Genomic DNA, 20,470 nt, shown 5'->3' with positions numbered 1-20,470 from the left:
AGAAAACATGAAAGTAATGTTGTAATCATTAATTTACATTTATACGTCAGAAATTATTTATTTATCCTTTTTTCTGCATTTTTGGTACTTATTTCTTTATTCTAAATATTAGCTTTTGTTAATTTTTATCTTTCATATTTAAAACTCCATTAAAAAATTAAATGTCCAAAATGACAGATTTAGTCTTCCTCTATCCAGCCTCTGACATGTCAACAACTGTGGAGTTAAATCTGTTTCTTTCCATACACAGGTTCAAAGCTTGATTAGCATAGTTTTAGTGTAATTCAACAGAGCCTGGAATTAGGTTGTATTGAAGAGGAAAGTATGACACAGAAAAATCATAAAATTACACTGATTGAAATTCACCTCTCTCCAAAAGTGCAGGAATACTGTCTGTAATGCATTAAAAGCAAATTTAGTATGCCTTTTGTTTTAGACCTCACCTTTTTCCTCTTTGGCTCCTCCTGTTTTTAAGTGTTCAAAGGGCAGAGTGATTTCAGATTTTTGTTAACAGGAGGCAATGTTAACTTTTTACTGTGATTATGTCTCCTCCCTCTGCAATCATGTTTTTTTCATTGTTCAGGTTTTATGTACTATTCGTCCAGAGGTCGAATTCTGAATGCTTGTAAGGAAAGAGAAGCAAGAGGCAGAAATGAAACAGAGCAGAGACATACAAACCACTTAAACATATTTTATACATATATTGACTAAGGAGATAATCTTTGCTATCAAAATTGTTTGCAAACTATTTGTTTGCCAAGAATTTTTGCAATCAACAGCATTTACAGCTAAAAGTTCTTATTTGGTGAACCTCACAAGCCAATGGCTGACCAATTTTTAAAAGATCTTGAAGATTCAGGTTTGAGGGAACCCTCTGAAATGAGACCTTTGGTGATCAAATGGGTTGAAGAACGGTTTCCAGGAGTCGAGTCAATACCAACACAAACCCTCCAGCAGTGGATGGAAGATAAACCAGGGGAGCTTCTCCTTCTTGTAAGTTGCTTTCTCCTTTGCTGAATCATTGCCTTTTTTGTTGGATATGCAGAAAGTTTTCCAATATGTTAGTAAGTTTAAGGTCATTAGGTTATATTAATTGATAGGATAGACCTGTAAAGCCACCATGTCACATGAAATACTATGCTGGCAAATCTTCAGGGTTTTCTTATTTCTTTCCTGAGACTGATTCATATCATTTCTGTAACCTACCAGCATTCAAGCTTCCTGATTTTATTTTCTGAGGTTTGGTAATACAATATAAAAATTGTCAGGAGAGTGGACCTTTGAGTAACTGGCAGTAGAGATAGCAATAGCACTTAGACTTATATACTACACCATAGTGCTTCATAGCACTTTCTGAGCAGTTTACAATGTCAACATATTGCCCCCAACACTCTGGGTACTCATTTAACTGATCTCAAAAGGATGGAAGGCTGAGTCAACCTTGATCCTGTCAGGTCAACCTTGAACTCTAAGCTGTGGGCAAAGTCAGCCTGCAGTACTGGATTCTAACCACCCCACCACCAGATACATGAGAGGCTGCAATTGTATTCTTGCAGGGAAAGGATGACTTCCATTCAAGTGGCAATCTAACCAAAGAATCCAACTGAAAGCTTTAGACTCTCCAAACTAAATATTTTATTTTTAATGCCAGGTCAGCTACTGATTAAACAATTGAAGTAATGCATAAGTAAACATTAATATGGAAGAATAACCTACTACTAGATAAAGTAGAAAAATGTGGGTTAGATAGTATCACCACCAAATGGATTTGTAACTGGCTGACCAACCACACTCAAAGTGTAGTCCTCAATGGAACTGCATCTACATGGAGGGAAGTATGCAGTGGAATACCCCAAGGCTCTGTTTTAGGCCCAGTACTCTTCAACATATTCATCAATGACTTGGAAGAGGGGATAGATGGGGAACTCATCAAATTTGCAGATGACACCAACCTGGCAGGAATAGCCAACACTCCAAAAGAAAGGCTTAAGATACAGAAGGATCTTGACAGACTTGAACATTGGGTGCTATCTAACAAAATGAAATTCAATGGTGAAAAAAGTAAGGTTCTACATTTAGGCAAGAAAAACAAAATGCACAGGTACAGTATATGTGGTATCTTGCTCAATAGTAGTAACTGTGAGAGGGATCTTGGAGTCTTAGTGGACAACCATTTAAATATGAGCCAGCAGTGTGCAGCAGCTGCCAAAAAAGCCAACACAGTCCTAGGTTGCATAAATGGATAGAATCAAGATCACGTGAAGTGTTAATACCACTTTATAATGCCTTGGTAAGGCCACACTTGGAATACTGCATTCAGTTCTGGTCGCCACGATGTAAAAAAGATGTTGAGACTCTAGAAAGAGTGCAGAGAAGAGCAACAAAGATGATTAGGGGGCTGGAGGCTAAAACATATGAAGAATGGTTGCAGGAACCGGGTATGTCTAGTTTAATTAAAAGAAGGACTAGGGAAGACATGATAACAGTGTTCCAATATCTCAGGTGTTGCTACAAAGAAGAGGGAGTCAAGCTATTCTCCAAAGCACCTGAGGGTAGAACAAGAAGCAATGGGTGGAAACTAATCCAGGAGAGAAGCAACTTAGAACTAAGGAGAAATTTCCTGACAGTTAGAACTGTGGAATTAACTTGACAGTTAATCAGTGAAACAACTTGCCTCCAGAAGTTGTGAATGCTCCAACCAACACAGGAAGTTTTTAAGAAGATGTTGGATAACCATTTGTCTGAAGTGGTGTAGGCTTTCCTGCCTAAGCAGGGGGTTGAACTAGAAGACCTCCAAGGTCCCTTCCAACTCTGTTATTCTATTCTAAGAACATAATTTTAGAGTTGCCCAAATCTCTAAAAGAAAATTTCAAAAGAAAATGCAATGCTCCAGACAGATCACAAGATGGCAGTGGTCTGCTACTATTTCCCAAGTCACTATAAAGAGTCTGGAGAAGGTTCAGATCAAATTTCCAAAAAAAAAAAAGCATCTTTATCAACATACCCTGAAAAACAATTGAACAGTGAAAATAACTTGTACAGGAAAATAAAGAAAGTAATACTTAGCACACAACAGAAAATAGAAATAAAAATTTAATACAAATGGCTGGATTATATCAGTACATTTTATTTATTTCTACATTCCTGAAGTGAATAGCTCCTGGTTCAGTTTTCTGGGGCTTCCAAATATTTATCAGTGTTTGCAGGGGAAAAAATTTGCCTCCTTCTTTTCCATCTTTTCTCCAGAGACTTTTCTATTTATAAAAACAAAATGTTCTCTACCTTCAGCAGTAGAAGGGTCTGGGATTACCTGTATGTAACATAGTGCAAGTCTTTTGCACTTGAGGATGTGAATTGTGAATCTGAGTCTGCAGTTGTCCATGCAGGATAAATTCACAAGAACATCCTTGATAAAAGTGCCATCATCCTGAAATGTATTATAAAAACAAAGCTGAGAGGGGGTGGCTTGAGTTAATCCCCACCAGCTCCTCTGAATTATTCTGATTAGTGGTGCAATGGTAGTCTACAGAAACTGCATCTCACTAACCAGAAGTTCTATCCAACAGTCTGCTGATTTCTCTGGTTAGCTGGATGGCAGGAACATTAACACTGTCAACATATTCTCCATACCACTGCATAGTCTTTTTTCCGAGTTAGCCAGAATGACTTCTGGCAAGATGGTTAAATATTCTAGATTGTGCTTGTCTTGAGGGATTTCAGAGCCATCATGAACTTGAAGCTACTGTTATCTGGCCAGCACATGCAGTAGAACCCATGCTGGATTTGGTTTGCTGTTGTTAGGCCTTTAAATTAATCCAGGTCAGGAAACAGTCTGCACATGTTTTCCTGGAATTATACTTTGCTGACCTAGGCTATAGTAACAGAATCATGAAAGCCTGACTGCATTTGCCCATATCCCAGTGATTTAGGGAGGAGTCAGTCCGAAGCTCTTCTCACACTTTCTGTTTCCTGGGCTTAAAGCACATTTTTGTGACTATAGTCTCTGCTTAGCCTCTCCCAGATCATCTCTGTAGTTGTCTATACCTGTTTAGCTAGTCAGTGATTTAAAATATTTCTCTGTAACTCTGTTGTCATGAGTTAATGGCTGCCATAAATCTCTGCAGCAATTGAGACAACTAAAATGGCTTAGCCCAAAAATCTGATGGATCCGGTTTTCTAAAAGTGTTTGAGAATTTCCATTCTTGTATGTTAGTAAAACTGTTGGATACTGGCCAAACTGTAGAACAAAAAATGAGGAGGGTATGTGACCTTTGTAACATGTTTCCTCTTTCTTCTAGCAGAGCTAAGTAGATGCCTTCAGCAGTACAGAGCAAAAAATCAGAGAGGTGGAAGCTGCAGCACAGGTGAAGGAATTCTTGGAAAGTCAGATCAAAAATGAAGTGAGGCCTATTTAAATCTCATGTGAAACCCTATTCCATGACAGTGGATACAGAAGGACTATTTATTGGTATTTCTATTGATACAACAAATTGATACAGCCTCTATAAGGCTGACAAACTCAGGAAATGAGAAACACTAGGATTTTCAGAAAGATCTTTATTGGCAATACAACTTTGAAAGCCTGTCAGGGCAAGTGGCCTGCTCAACATATGCCTAATATTAGGAAGAAGTTACTCTGAGCCTCTTTCTCACGCTTCTTCCCCTCCCCTGTGCTGAGATGCCTCTTTTGCAATAGTCTTATTGCCTCCTCTACTTTCCCAGAACCTGTTAGACATCCCCTTATAGTTGTGTCTGCCCAAAAGATGCCAGTTATGCTTTTTTATATTGTGCAGTATCTCTTCCATCAACATGTTGCAGGGAAGGCAACAGCAAGAGGTTTACAATGAGCAATTTTCATTGTCCTCTGGGGACAAAATTGAGCAAGACATAAGTCAGAATTGGGGTATCAGGACAGGAGAGGGCTGTACCCACTTGCTCAATTCTTGCTCCACCCATCTGATTAAATCAAACAGTTTGTGCCTAGCTCATGGTTAATGGAGATGTGCTTCCTTAAATGTCAGATCCATTCCTACCTGCTTAAAAGAAACCTTGTTATAATGTCTTTACCAAAAAAGGCCTTTATGTACCCAGAAGATCTCTATAATTATAGACCAACCTCAAATATTCCTTTCCTGAGTACGATGATCAAGGAAGCAGTGGCCTTGCAGTTCCATACACAGATAGTCCTCAACTTACAATGGAGTCTGTTCATGATTCATGATTTCATTATGTGAGGTGTCCACAGAATCTCTTTGTTTAACAACCCTCATTCCTGCTCTCCCCAATGCAGCCATTAAGTGATCAGGTAGGTCATTAAGCTTCGGGTACCTCAGCAGTGGGGGAGGCCTGGGAGACCTAATGCAGGCTCAGGCTTCACTGCACCACTTCCCCAGCTCACACATAACCTGCTCTGGGTGTCCCCAGGCCTCTACCACCCCTGATGCAGACTGTGTTCCATTCCTAGCCTCTTGGGATCTCTTTCTGGAAGCAGCCATTCCACCACACAGCCTTCTTACAGAGTGGAGCCTGCAGGGCTTCTTCCCAGAAGTGGGCACCCTCTCCAAATGGCTCCCGCTTCAGGGACAGCTCTATATGGACTACATAGGGAGGCTGGGAGGCAGAGCAGCTTGTTCTCCTTTGCCAATGCAATCTCTGGAGCTTAACAGTTTTTAAAATGTATTAAATTAAGTGATTAAGGGTAACTTTCATTTTTCATTAATATTTTCCAAATAAAGTTTTTTTTGTCAGTTTTAAACTAGAATTTTCCCAAAAAATCAGATGACAGTTGTGACGGTTGTCACATGACAACTCATGACAGTTGTGGTCACATTTTTCTTATTCTTACATATATATTCCCCCTCCCTTTCTCTCCCCCTCCCTCCCTCTCTCTCTCTCTCTCAAATTATTACATTTATATGCTGCTCATTTCATTTTCATCCACCTCTTAATATCCTGTATTCTGTGCTGCACAGTTCCAAATATTAATCTCTTCCAAACAAGATATATTGCTAGAAATATCACCAAGGTTTTTTTTAATAATCTGGAGAAAAAAAGTATTTCCACAACTGGTAAATACTGAATTTATTCCCATTTTTGTATATCTAAAGTATTTACAGCATGGCTATACCATCTCTGCAAATCTAAATAAAAGGCACATTACATTGTCAATATATCAACAACTTATGTTCAGTTCTTACCCCCTGAATACATTGGATATCACCAGACTGTTATATTTATGTCAAAGTTTTCAGCACCATTATTTTATTTGGCAAAAAGAAAGGACATATATCAAAATGCCATATTAACAGTATTCTGAAATGACATTTTATTGCATTTCATTTGCATATTTGCAGTATCAGTCCTGCTTTTCTTCACTAGAGTATCTGGATTTCTGTTAGTAATTTCTCAAATTTCCCTGTACTTGTCAGCTTCACTTGCTTTCCCCCTTGACAGAAGAAAGGTAGTCTCAGGGAAGTGATAATAGCAACCCAGAATCAACTGACAGTGAGATGGGAGGCATATAGAATTAATAAATGAATAAATTATTGTGGGAAGGAATTGCTGCCTTCCAAACCAGACATACATATGAACTTTCCAAATGCATTCATTTAGCCATTATGCAAGACAGTGTTGGACTAGGTGGGCTAATAAGATTAATTCAGCAAAGCTTTTCCTACATTCTTATATTTTTCTGTTGTCTAGCAGATAATTTCTATCAGCTACCATTCAGCAAGCCCTAGCTAGCACAATCATGGCAGGATCTGTTTTCCTCCTGCCAACTGCTATTTTTGCTTTAATGGCTTCCCATATATTTCTTGAATTCACATGATTCCAAGACAGATGCGGGAGAGGACAGGCAACTATCCTAAATGCAGAGAGTTGTGAAATCAGATCTATCTCAAAATGCATTGCCCTATAGCAGACACTTCCTCCGCTGGCTTCTTTAATATTGACAGGTGACAGATGTGAAAGGAGGGATATCTGTTGCAGCTGTTTCACCACACAGCCTCTCCTATAATCCCTTTTCAACCCATGCCTGCAAAACCATTGTGCGAAGCCTGGAGCAAGTTTTGACAGATGGTTTAGCTTGTCAATCTTGTTAGCCATCAAAAGTCATCCTATCGTCATTATCTCCAAAGTGATAACGCCATCAAAGTCCTTTCTGGAGGAACAAGTTGCTTAACAAGTGCAGCTGTGATGCATCACTAGCTCATTCCCTGGTGTTTATGGTGCTGCCAGTAGCTGAGAGTTTATGACAAGCTCCCTAGCATGCAAATGATCTGCTATTTGCTTCATGGAACATTTAAAACAGTCCTCTTCAAATTACACAAATACTTCAAGTTGTAGAGTCTCTGGACTTTGTAAAGTGTTTCATTTCCAAACAGAGGACATTTCCCATTCATTCTTCACAGTAAGGTTCCCAGACTGGCTTGCTTGAATTTACTTGAATGAGATGTAACTGCAAGTCCCAACACAAGGGGAGGGATGAAGGGAGGAGATGAGAGTGTTCTCTAGTTACCTGTAGGTAGGAGAACTAGACTTGGCCTTGGATGCTGTAAACCTTGGCTTACAGCATCCTGAAATGAGAAGTGTCATGAAAAGGGCTCAGTGAAAGCCACATTAAATTTGGGGGCAGTCAGATCAAAAATAGTGTGGCATTCTGCCTACTGAACCAGATTCTCTTGCCTAAAGAGGTTAACACAACCCCTTTGGTTAACCACAAAGCCCAAATAGCAAAGCTTCAATTGACATTCTTATGCTGCGTTATTTTTAAACCTTCCATTTATAATAGCAGCCTTGAAATATCTATCTGGACTTTTTTTAGTAGTGGTTTTATTTATTTTTATACCATGAGCTATTATAAATGTTTCAACCTATAATCCTACCCAATCTATTGGTTCATTTAAGAAACAAGATACAAAACCTTCTAAAAAGGACTTATTCTTAGTTTTTGTTAAAAATGAAATTGTAACTTTTAGTCAAGAGGCTTTAGTGGTTAGCAAACTGTTATTATCACAGCAAAAAGAATGGAATCCCTCCCCAGTAAAGATAGCCTCTGGGTTAAAAGGAGAGAGCAAACCACATATTCACTTTCAGTCCTGATTTCTTTTTCACATGAGAAGTCAGTGCCCTGTAAAAGACTTTGATGAAACAGAAAATAAATGTTGGCATCTCATTCCTGCCAATCAAAAGCTGGAACCATTTTGGAAAAAAAGAAAAGAAAAACCAAATATTTAAATCTAGCTCAGAGTGCGGATCTGAGATGGAATCATGGATGGACTAGAGGTGGAGATCAAGAAGGTGAGGAAGGCCTGCAGTTCAGATTCTTTTCTCCTCTAGCAGCCATTTGGGAACCATTCCACCTGTGGAAGGATGGATGGATCTAACGTTCTTGTGGCTAAGTATGCTAGGAGGAAAGCTATTTTAGTCCATGGCAGCAAAAAATAAGGAGTCTGGTGGCCTTTTAATAAAATATGTCAGCTGGAAAAGCTGCTACAGGACTCCCTTGAATTTTTGACTAAAGGTTGACTAAGTTGGAAAGAGACCCTAGAAGAAGAAACTGATAACCCACTTGTGTCAATGTTATCTTCTGAGTCAAACTCAACTCTAGGGAGTTTTTAATCTTACCTTTATTGCTTTCCAAGTGTTCATCAAGATGCATTATACAAAGAAAAATAAAGAGAATATGCAATATATGCAGTAATTCATTTTGCCTGCCAAAGTATTCACAGAAATGAAAACCGAGTAAAATCAAATGCCATTTTGGCTGCTTGGATTTATACGCTGCCCTTTGCTACTAGCCTACTCATTTCAGTTCTACTCATTTCTCTTTTTATGCATCACACGAAGCTCAAAATGACAGTTTGGTCATATCCATCAGCATAGGGCATTTATTCCCAATTTAGCATGCTTTGAAATACTGTCTTCCCTTTTGACAGATGCCCCATATTTAAAATTAACATTCTATGTGAGACCAGGATTGGTATCTCCTCATACTTTTGAACTGCATTGGATTTTCACTCTTTTTCTAGTTAGCAAGACCATGACTAACTTCGTGACTGATTACAAAATTTGTCTTTTTCTGATAAGGCCTGATGCAGCTGCTTTCTTGATATCTTGTTAGCCAGAGAATTTGACTATGAATCCCTTTCCATGTTTTTTCAGGAGAATCATGAACCTACTTGCATACAGTGAGCTCAGAGTTTGCTATATTTCCTCCAGAATTTCATATGCACTCTGCAAATCTGATTCTACTGTGGCTAATTTTTGGTCTTCAAAACTATCAGTGGATATTGCCAATTGTACCACAAAGAAAAAAAGGGGAAAAAAGCACACACAGTCAGGATTTCCACCAAATGCTAGACTAGAGGGGTTGGATAATTTACAGTTTAGCCATTGTCGTAGCATGGTCATTACACTAGGCAATAATATTTTATGTATTTGGGTACAATAGTTATGCAAATACAGAAATTGTGCTTCATTGATTTAGGCTAAGTGTATTAAGCCTCAGCGACTTTGTTCCTCGGTTTAAACCTGGGAGAATCTGTCTTCTGCAGCATTCCTTGTAAGTTTTTTCTATGGTTCATAGCAGCAAAATGCCTGGAGCAAGGTGTAGGTTACTGTAGATGGCGGTCACTTTCCTAGCATATGTGTGATTATGCGCGCACTTGTGCATAAGCTTCTGTGAATAAACTGGAGCAGGGTGTAACCAGCTTTCTCAAGATTATCTAGAAATCTTCAAATATATTTCTAGCATATGTCCTATAAAATGTGTAGAAACACCAATTATTATTTTTTTTACTTTCAACCAGGTCATAGAAGCAGGGTGTGCATACAAGATGCTTATTTATAACCACTGGGATGTAGCCTGCAATTTCTTTACTCTTCCTCTGTCATTACACATCAACAGCTGAAAGATCATAGGGAAGCGCTGCCTGAAATGATGCAAGGAACATACTTGATTAGAGATCTGAATGTTCTGCCAGTTCTGTTTTGGGGAGTCATAAGGAACAGAGGTGATCAGGCACAATTTACAAAAACTCCATTGTACAACAGTCTAGTTTCTTAAATTGCTCTCTTCAGCTACTGTTTCAATCAGATGATTTACTATCTGTTGATTTAAGTTTTTAGTCTGAAGATGAAGTGTTAGACAGCATCTGTTCACACAATATCTTGAACCCCCAATTAGCCGACTACATTTTCACTAACAAGGTGGCACAAATGCAACTTGGATGGTCATCTGAAAGTTTGGCATACGGTATGAACCAAGAAAATTCATTAATTGTTAAACATGGATCATGTTATAAAGACCCATCTGAGCTCAAAGAAACAACCTTTTCCCCTCACATTTGTACCAGTTTTGAAGCTTTACCAATCTTCTACTAACCATAGCCAGCTCAGTTATTTTTTTTTTTAATGGGCCACTGATTAATACTTGGGCAGACTTCCTATCTTACGACCTTAAAGCAGTGTTCCATTCAGTTGGGTGATTTTGCTTCTGCTAAAATGAACCCTTCATATTCTCCCAGGCACCACGATGTCTTCCAAAATGCTGTAGTTGTAGGCAAGCCTAGTCAGTTGCTTGATAGAGAGTCCTCTCAGCAAAACCCAGTAGAGTCTGTTCAAAAGGCTCAATTACTGCCCTTTTTTTAACCTCAGTTCTCTTTAGACTACGGGTACAATGATACAGGAAGAAGCAGGAAAAGGCATAAAGTTACAAGAAGCAATACATGTGTCAGTAATATAGTGTAAACAGGACTGCATTGTGTCTAAGAGCAGGAATAGGTTTCCTGGGAGTTTAGATGGAATTGTTTTTAAAAATTATACTGAATTCACTTAATATAATCTGCTATCTTTATCTTTGTTGTATTGACTTGATTGTAATTTCTTTGATTGTTATGAGCTGCCCAGACTCATTGAGAGTTGGGCAGCACATATTTAATAAATTATTATTATTATTTTTAATTTGATTTATATGCTGCCCTTCTCCGGAGACTCAGGGCGGCTTACAATGCGCTAAGCAATAGCCTTCATACTTTTGTATATTTATACAAAGTCAGCTTATTGCCCCCACAAACTGGGTCCTCAATTTATCTACCTTAGAAAGGATGAGTCAACCTTGAGTCAACCTTGAGCCTGGTGAGATTCGAACTTACAGTAATTGCAGACAGCTGGTGTTAATCACAATGCTATTAGTCTGCTGAGCCACCAGGCCCTTATTATTACCAACTGTAAATTATTACAGTTGGTCCCACAATCAACCAGATATTTAGACTGGATTTGGCATTTTTATCCACCTGGCGAATCCTTCCCAAGACCTGGGATAGGCAAATGTTGTTTGATGGTGTTAAAAGTATACTGCTCAAAAAAATAAAGGGAACACAAGCAGAAGACATCCGAGATCGGAATGAATGAAATAGCCTTATTAAATACTTTGTTCATTACATACAGTAGTTTTGTGTTCCCTTTAGTTGTTTGAGCAGTGTATAAACTACTGTATGCAACGAACAAAGTATTTAATAAGGCTATTTCATTCATTCAGATCTCGGATGTCTTCTGCTTGTGTTCCCTTTATTTTTTTGAGCAGTATATCATCACAGGATATTTATTTATTTGTTTGTTTGTTTGTTTGTTTATTGAATTTATATTGCCGCCTATTCGCCCATGGCGACTCAAGGCAGCTTACAGAATATATAACCACATTTAAAACAATAAAAACTAACAAAAAGAATCAAATAAATTAATATAGTACAATATAACAAAATTACCCCTACCTCCCACCCCCTGCCCCGGCGACAGCAGATCACATGAGCCATTTAATGCACTCCATCCCACTCTGGGTTCCCCAGGCCCGCTGGCAGAATCAGGTTTTTAGCACCTTCTGGAAAAGTGTTAGAGTGGGGGCCATTCTAATCTCTGGGGGAAATGATGTTCCAGAGAGAGGGAGCCACCACAGAGAAAGCCCTTCTTCTGGGTCCCACCAGCTGTATCTCCCTCAGGGATGGGACCCGCAACATTCCCTACCTCCCCGCTCTGATGGGTTGGGTAGAACTCTTATGAACTGTTCCAAGTAAAGCTGCCTTTTACAGCTGACTGATGATGATTTTGTCCATGCTGATGGTATTCAAATGGTGCTCCAGTTGATTTTAAGTGATTGCAACAAGGCACTTATTACTATTACTACTATCTTTGCTTTCTTTTGCTACAGTCATTCCACTTTTATTTGCAGATCTTTTCAGTTTACAATTTTCTTCATTTCTTTATCTTCTATTCTCCTGCCTCTCGGTTCTGCTGTGTCCACTATCCAGATATCTTTGTCTTTCTTATTGACAATTGATAAGTCTGGGATGCTATGTGGCAGCTGCTTGTCTGTTTGAATTCTAAAGTCCCAGAGCACTTTAGTGTCTTCATTTTCTATTACTTTGTCTATTTTGTGGTCCCACCAGTTCTTGCTTGCAGGCAAAAGGTGTTTTTTGCAGATATTCCAATGCATCATTGTTGCTACGTTGTCATGCTCTTGTTTTTTTTTAAAAAAAAAAAACAAATTTTATTGGTTTTTTTCTCCTCTTCCACATTCACCCACATCTTTTTTTTTTTTGTTGAACAGAGTGTTGGCCGTTTCTTATCTTATACAATTAATCAAATTCAAATACATTTTACTCAATTACAATTTTGCCAAAATCGTCTTCCCCCCTTTTCTTTTCTTTTTTAAAACATATCTCAATATTTCTATACTTGCATACATAAACACCATCTTCATTTGTCCATGGATTCTAACTTTACTATTTATTCATATTTATTCACAATGCAGGCTGGTGACCCCCAGGGGGAGGGCCTTCTCTGTGGGGGCTCCCACCCTCTGGAATCAGTTGCCCCCTGAGATAAGGAGAATCCATGACCTCAGTGCCTTCCGACGTGCCCTTAAAACCTTCCTTTTCCAACAAGCCGGGCTGGCCTAATTCTTTTTAAGTGTTTTTAATTGTTTGGTTTATTGTTTTAATTAATGGGGCCAAATTTATATATATTTTTTTAACTGTATTTTAATATTTGTATTTGATGTTTTTATTTGGCTGTTCACCGCCCTGAGTCCTCAGGGAGAAGGGCGGTATACAAATTCAAAAATAAATAAATAAATAAATAAATAAATAAATAAATTCTCTTTTATTCTTAAACAGTTCATCATTTATCTTAATATATTTATATTTGTTTGTTCGGAGTTGCCTTTCTTCCACTTCATCTTTTTTATTGTACAGCAATCTTTCTCCTCAAACCTACCCTCTCCCTCTTATCCCTTCCTACTTTCTTTCCCCACCTTCTTCTTCTCTTCTCTACTTTCCCTTCCCTTCTCCTACTCCTCCTCTCTTCCCCCCGTCTTACCTTCTCTCCTACTCTAATTTCCCTTCCCTTCCTTCCTCCCTACTCTTCCATCCCTCTCTCTCCTTCCTCCTCCCTTCCAACTCTCTTCCCCTCCTTCATCCCTCTCTATTGCTGTATTCATTTTCAATCTAATATTTTCCATTGTGGAGTCCAGGCAACCCCAATCCCTTGTCCTTTTAATTATTAATAGTATATTTCATCTTGTTCCCTTTTTTCCTTCAAATCTTTACTCAAACAATCTTCTAATCCTTTATCTTTTTTACTTTTACCAGTGTATTTTTTTCTGCTTTACTTCTTGCAAGTATAACATTTAAATAATTTTTATCATTTCCGGATCCTTTGTCATGCTCTTGTTTGTAGTCAGTCTGTGCCATCTTCTTGCAGCAGCTTAACCAGGTGGTCATCAGTTTTTTCAGCTTCTTTGCAGATGTGGCACTTGCTGTCTGTTGCTGTCTTCTCTATTCTGGCTTTGTATGCATTTGTTCTTAAGGCTTCATCTTGTGTAGCCAGAATTAGTCTTTTTTTTTTTCCAATTTTCCTGTTCTTAGCCATTACCAGTTTATTAGGTATGTTCTACTATTAATAAATTATTACTATTTACAGTTTATATCACTAAAATGGAAGACTATACTACTGACTTTTGCAGTAGATGCCCAAAGACCTGCAAAAAAAAAAAAAGGGGGGGGGTTTGAGGAAATCTAAAAATTGCTCTTTCCAATATAATATGTAATTTGTAAGCTTTGCCATTGCCTTAGAACCATTCTCCATTAACCTACTTTTGCTGAGTTACCTCCTTACTTAAGCAGACTGGAAGCTTGATATCTTTGGAGAAAAAATAAAAAGTGTTATGATATGTCTTTCCTTTATTCCATCTTCTCAAGCAGTGATCCTGCTGTCAGGAATTAACCCAAAGGAAGGAAAAAGGTGGGATGGGAATTCCCTTGGTGATTCTGCTCAGTCCTTTCAAGATTTTCGTTTGCTTATTCTTTTGGTCTTAGGATACTCGAAGTCCAGCAGAATTTGAAGTCAGCCACTTGCCAGAAGCAATTTTAGTTCTTCCTGAAACTGATGCTGTCAAGGAAATTTTCAAAGCATGGCTCAAACAAGGTATGGTAAAATATATATATATATAGAAAGTATTGGCCTGCTTTGTGAAGGTTTTCAAATGAACCAGGCTATACCAGTGTTTAGAGACATGATTGAGATATGCTTAAATACTATTGAGACAATCTTCATCAAGCAGAATTGAATTTCTCCCACAAATCATCCATGACTTTAGTTGGTGCATACTCCTAGTTCATACAGCCCTTTGGCACAAAAGGCTGAGAGTTGGAAGACTTGGAAAATTCTCTTTTTCATTGCAACAATATGGCCAGGAAGAAGGCTATTGGCCATGAAGGCTTCTAGCTATAACAGTTTGTCTAATATCCTATTTTTGCCCTCTCTCTCGGGACCTTTAAATGCAGTAAAAATTATCCACTATACTTTTCTTTTTATTTATTATGGTTCTGTAATATTCAGATGTTTTCCTATTGCTCTCTCGTTTTTTTCCTTTTGCAAACAATTTTGGATTGAAAGAACGTGACATTGCCAACTCTACTCAACTGGTGGGAAAAAAAGATCCTGAATCAAGTTGGCCTCCTTTAGTTTTTCACAGGACACTCTTTCTTCTGACTCCTTCCTGTTCTATTTTTGGAAATATTGGCCTATCCTTATTTCCCAGTTCCTGGACTCCAGCAAGCCATTATATCAAGCCATTTGCTATAAAAATGTCAATCAGCATGTTCAGTGGGAGAGAGGAGTATTTAAGTATATGTGTAAAGCAAGAAGACTTTGAATGCAAATGTGAGTGACCAGTAATTAGGGTTGCTCTCACATGGTCAAAAGTAAACAACTTGATATTAAATGAGACTGTGACCACACTAAGAAATGGATGAAAAGCAGTGGTGGGTTTCAAAATTTTTTACTACTGGTTCTGTGGGTGTGGCTTGGTGGGCGTGGCTTGGTGGGCATGGCAGGGGAAAGATATTGCAAAATCCCTATTTCCTTTTGATCAGGTGGGACTTGGGAGGCAGAGAATAGATGGGGGCGGGCCAGTCAGAATTTTTACTACCGGTTCTCCGAACTACTTAAAATTTCCACTACCGGTTCTACAGAACTGGTCAGAACCTGCTGAAACCCACCTCTGATGAAAAGTATATGTCTGCCTAAAAAAAATAATTTCTTCTGGCTCTTTTTGTAAAGCCAGCAGAAAAAGGCACAAGTAATTTGAATACTACTTGTTATAAATTGAAGTCATATTTGATAAAGTGCAGTCAGCCGGAATTCTTTCACAATACCTTCTTAACTTTTTTTAAATAAAACTTCATTATGAGAAGTTCCTGGTTTCTATGTGTCTGTTTAATTAGCTCTTGTCTAGCCTGCTTGAAGAAGCTAGAGAGAATAAATGAGGACCGAAGGATAGAAAAGTATGGAAAGCTGTTGATATAAAGTAGTTTTTAGCTATATTTTCCTTTTTAAAAATCTAATTTTTCCCTTATGCTTTTAATTTATTTGGCTTACTCATTTTTGTATCCTACATAACTTTGTTTACAAAGAAAGAGACCAGTGTAATACGTATCAGCATATATAGCCATCACATTACATATACATGTGAGTAAGATTTTTATTTTTATTCCATTTCAGAATATGAAGGGTATCATAGACACATTGTTTGCTACTGCACTGTGGGCTATCGATCATCCATGACAGCTCAGCTTCTGAGCGACTACTTGTGCTGTGAGACAAATCAAAATTTCATTACTTCTTCCATGATTTACAATCTTCAAGGAGGTCTAGTGAAATGGGCCTCTGAAAAAAGGTGGATGGTAGACCAATATAACAAACCATCATCCAAAATGCATCCCTATAATGAAGTCTGGGCAAAACTCCTAGAGCCAGAGTTCAAGGTGGAGACTGAAGGAAATGTTTAAAGATGGTCTTGAAACAAAATATTCCAAGCTAGGACATTAATTTCAAAACAGCTTATTTCTCTGAACATTCAATCTGAAAAAAAAAAATTAAGGCTCCTTAATCATTCCAAAAGTGGTCCACAAGATAGCCACAGCTCCATAAACTTCAGAATGAAATAGTTAAAGAATTGCACCAACAAATAATTGGGAAGACTAAACCTCTGACCCAGATTGGATCCTGCAATATTATCCTGGGACACGTATATTTGCCTTCATTCGTAATACTTTTTGGGACTATTTCAGCCAATTTGCCTATGATGGTTGTTATTTGCTCAGTTTGCTGCCATTCTTCTTTGATGCTGCTTCTGAAATTCCTGAAAAAATATTTCTAAAAATATGACAGAACCCTCACTTGGAGGCTACTGATGCAAAATGTTTTTATATGTGTAAAAAATCTTAGGCTCTTTAGTTTTACATAATTTTTCAAGCAGCTTGTTGGTGAGTAGAATTCTAACAATTTTCTTCTTTTTCTGTACTTCTATAACAAGTAGGTTTTTCATTAAAAAAATTGTGAAAGTACTTGGAAGATTTTTCAAAGAATTTGTTTGGCAACGGTCTCAAGGAGAATTTCATGTTACAGTCCAGCTGAAAAATTATCATTAAAAATAGCACATTTTTGTGATAGCCATATATCAGCCTTAGCATTTTTCTTCAGTGGTCTGATCTTCTGGAGACAATATTTCCTTGAGGATACTACAAATATTTAACTCATGTCGTCTATGGTTCTCTATTTTGCAAACCTGGATAATAAGTTAAACCAGTAACTAAGTTTAAAAAGTTATGAATACAGCCTTAATCTCCAGTTGTGGGTTGTTGAATCATTTTGGACAACTGATTAGATGAGGCTTGGACACTGCCACACAGTTGATTATGTTTTGGTGTTTGTACAACATAATTGATCAGGACTGAGCTAAATCTGGGTCTCTTTTGTATTAAAACCAACTTTTCTTCCTGCCCCTGTCTGGGCCCTGCTGTAGTCATAATATGTTATCCTGACCTTGACTCAGTAATGTATATTCTGCAAATCTGATTTTGGCTCTGGCTGTGCCTTCTCTCCTGCTTCTGCTTTCTCTTTAGCCCCATCCTGTTGGATCCTCTTTGCAGTTCTAGGGAAAAACTAATTCTTAATTCTTAAGAATTCTTAAGCTTCTTAATAGATTCTTAATAGATCTCAGCTTACTGTATTGTGCTTTTCATTTTGGCTTTTTGCACTGTGTGAAGTGTCCCTCTTCAACTTTGGCAGCTTGAAGATGTGTGGACTTTATGAATTCCTCAGCCAGGATGGCTTGCTTGGGAATTCTGGGAGTTAAAGTCCATATATTTTCAAGCTGCCAAGGTTGAGAAATGCTGCTTATTTTATTTGATTGAAAGAACATAACAAACATCATGACACTGCTGGGTCTATAGAACATTCCAATCCAGATCAGTTAAACATTTAGCAATGCATTTCCCCAACAACCTAAGCTTCATTATTATTAACTTTCACTAGACCTTTTATGATTTAGCATGTAGTGCAAATAGAGCTGATTTCTTTCTGAGCAAGATACCATCCTGTGTATTTTGTATTGAACGCTTTGGTGTGGTGCCTGTATTAACAATTACCAGCAACCTACCATGTGAAATAAGGGTAATGAAAGTTTCTTAACACAAATAAAACTTTTCTACAAGAACTTTAGTGAGGCAAACATTCACAGCAAGGATGAAAATGAGACAGTCTTGGCTGAAGTTTGTCTTGGCTGGACTTTGGCTGTCAGAATCTTCAATATTAACCAATCCAAAAGAATGCTGGTTTTTTTTTTCTTGTTCAACAAACTCTTTTGTCTTTTTTTCCTGATATTTAAGAATCTGGTTATCCTTCTCCCTTGCTGCATAGCTAATGGAAAAAAGTCACAAACCACTCTAGCCATACTAAAAGATTTGCTGGTTAGGGAATTCTGGGAGTTGAAGTCTAGGCAACCTAAAGTTGCCAATGTTGAGAAACACTGCTTTTATGCACCTTTCTTTCTACACTAAAAAGTTCCAAATACTATTGTTTTTTCCTAGATGGAGAGCAATTTTAACCCTTAACTATTTTGGTTGCCCTTTTTTTGTATTTTTTTGTAGAGTATTTTTTTTAAGTATACTGCTGTGTACGCGGCATTCTTACAATTGTTGCACTACATAAAAGTATTGCTATCAACCTTTGGCCATATCTCAAGATCTCTCAAAATGTGAAGCTGTTTCAGATTCTTTTAATTCTGTGTTCCCAGATATTGGTGCAATTTGACCACTGAACCCAAAGAATAGCAGGTGCCCCAGAGGGTTGTAAGCCAAACTGATGGAACGTGTTGATACGTCTCCTATATTAAAGAAAATGACACTTATGTTAGTTACCTGGAGCTTTCTTCTGATCCAGTCAGGGCAGAATTACCCATTGTGCTAAAAAACAAAACAAAAAAAATCCTCATATATTGTACATGTACTTGTACATTTTACAAGACTCTCATGAATTGACATCCCTTCCTTTGTGTCAGTCTCTGGGAACAATGTCTTTTTTTTGGGTCTTGGAATGGGTAATGTAAGCACCCCTTAGACTCAACCAAGGGACCAAGCAAAAAACTGCCACCCCAATTTTCTGTTGCTTTATCAGATGGATTAAAGTGGTATTTCTCAAACTCAGCGCCTTTAACATATGTGAACTGAGAAATACTGGTTTAGAGGACTTTCCTCACAAAGATTGTCAAAACCACTTGCTCTTGAATCAGCTCCTTGGAAAGAGTGAAATGCAGTGGTGGGATTCTGCCGGTTCTAGGCGGTTCGGCCGAACCGTTTGTTAAATTGCTGGCTCACCCCGCCCGTTGCCCCACCCCTCCGCACCACTATTTATTGCCAATAAATAGTGGCAGGCGGGGCGAGGGGCGGGCGAGCCATTAATTTAACAAACGGTTCGGTGTTTTTTTGTAATTTATTGGCCTCGCAGCACACCGAACCATTTGTTAAATTGCTGGCTCACCCGCCCCTTGCCCCGCCCCGCCTCCCACCTGCGCGGCACCAGCCTACCCTAGCCCATCCAGTTGCTGGAGGAAACATGTGACTTTTCTCTGCCCCGGAACACTGGCTGCCCAGGCTGCAGCTGAAACTCCACATCGTAATGGGCTCCAGGAGGAGGAGCGGCGCCATCTGCCCCATTGCAAAGTTCAGTAAGAGCAACCAAAGCCAGCTGCATGCGCAGCCAGGCGGGCGCACGTCCAGTGGGGCACAGGCTTAAGATGCCGCCTCCAAGCCGAGGGGTGACCCGATGGTGCAGTAGGTGCGCTGCCGCCACCACCCAAACAGAAGAGGGGAAAGAGATGGAGAGAAAGAGATGAAGGAGAGAAAGAGGGGGGAGAGAGAGGGAGAGAAAGAGAGGGAGGGAGAAAGAGATGAGAAAGATGAAGGAAAGAAAGAGTGGGGGAGAAAGAAAGAGATGGGAGAGATGAAAGAGACACACAGAGATACCTGTTGAAAATACTGGGAGCCACAAAACCTGGGTGGGAGTAAGTGATATGGAGTTGGCAATGCCCACCCAGGTTTAAGGTTGTGTTTAAGTGTTTACATGTGTTTAAGGTTGAGTGTTTAAAGTTGCAGACCCCTGACCTACCCCATCCGATCGCTTCACCCTGCAGCCAGCCCTGTAGGCCTGCGCCCGCCTCCCACCTGGGCAGCAGTGGCCTACCTAGCCCAGTTGTATCACCTTGCCCTGCAGCTGGCCTGAACGCCCACCTCGGACTGCCTCCGACTGCTCCAGCAGATCATTGTTATTTAATTAATTTAATTAAGAATGCTGCAATGGGCATAAATGATGACCGGTCAAAAGTGCGAGGATCTGTCAGAAATTGCTTTTTTCAGCCCTCTGGGTAGTCCCTATGTGCATATGGACTACTCAGACGGCTAAAAAAGTTATTTTTGGCCGGTCCTCGCACTTTTGACCGGTCCTCGCATTTACGACTGTCCTCTCATTTTACATTTTGCGCCCTATCTTTTCACCATGGTGAAGAGAAATAGTTGTGAAATGAGTGACACGGTTGTTAAGAATGCTGCAATGGGCAGAAATGTGAGGACCA

General features: G+C 38.9%; 1 protein-coding gene across 1 annotated transcript; it reads left to right on the top strand.

Annotated features, from left to right (window-relative positions):
* Nucleotides 1-483: 483 nt before the first annotated feature.
* On the top strand, nt 484-18,742 carry LOC148116970 (uncharacterized). Its single transcript, XM_087883382.1, has 3 exons — nt 484-993; nt 14,376-14,484; nt 16,063-18,742. The coding sequence occupies exons 1-3, from the start codon at nt 823-825 to the stop codon at nt 16,347-16,349; spliced, it is 567 nt and encodes a 188-aa protein (XP_087739508.1). The 5' UTR covers nt 484-822; the 3' UTR covers nt 16,350-18,742.
* Nucleotides 18,743-20,470: the final 1,728 nt, after the last annotated feature.

This window comes from Pantherophis guttatus, chromosome 1, assembly GCF_059756535.1.
Source record: "Pantherophis guttatus breed Tessera chromosome 1, ASM5975653v1, whole genome shotgun sequence".
Lineage (NCBI taxonomy): Eukaryota > Metazoa > Chordata > Lepidosauria > Squamata > Colubridae > Pantherophis > Pantherophis guttatus.
The sequence above is the reverse complement of the archived record's forward strand: the minus strand, read 5'-3'. Positions and strand labels throughout refer to the sequence as shown.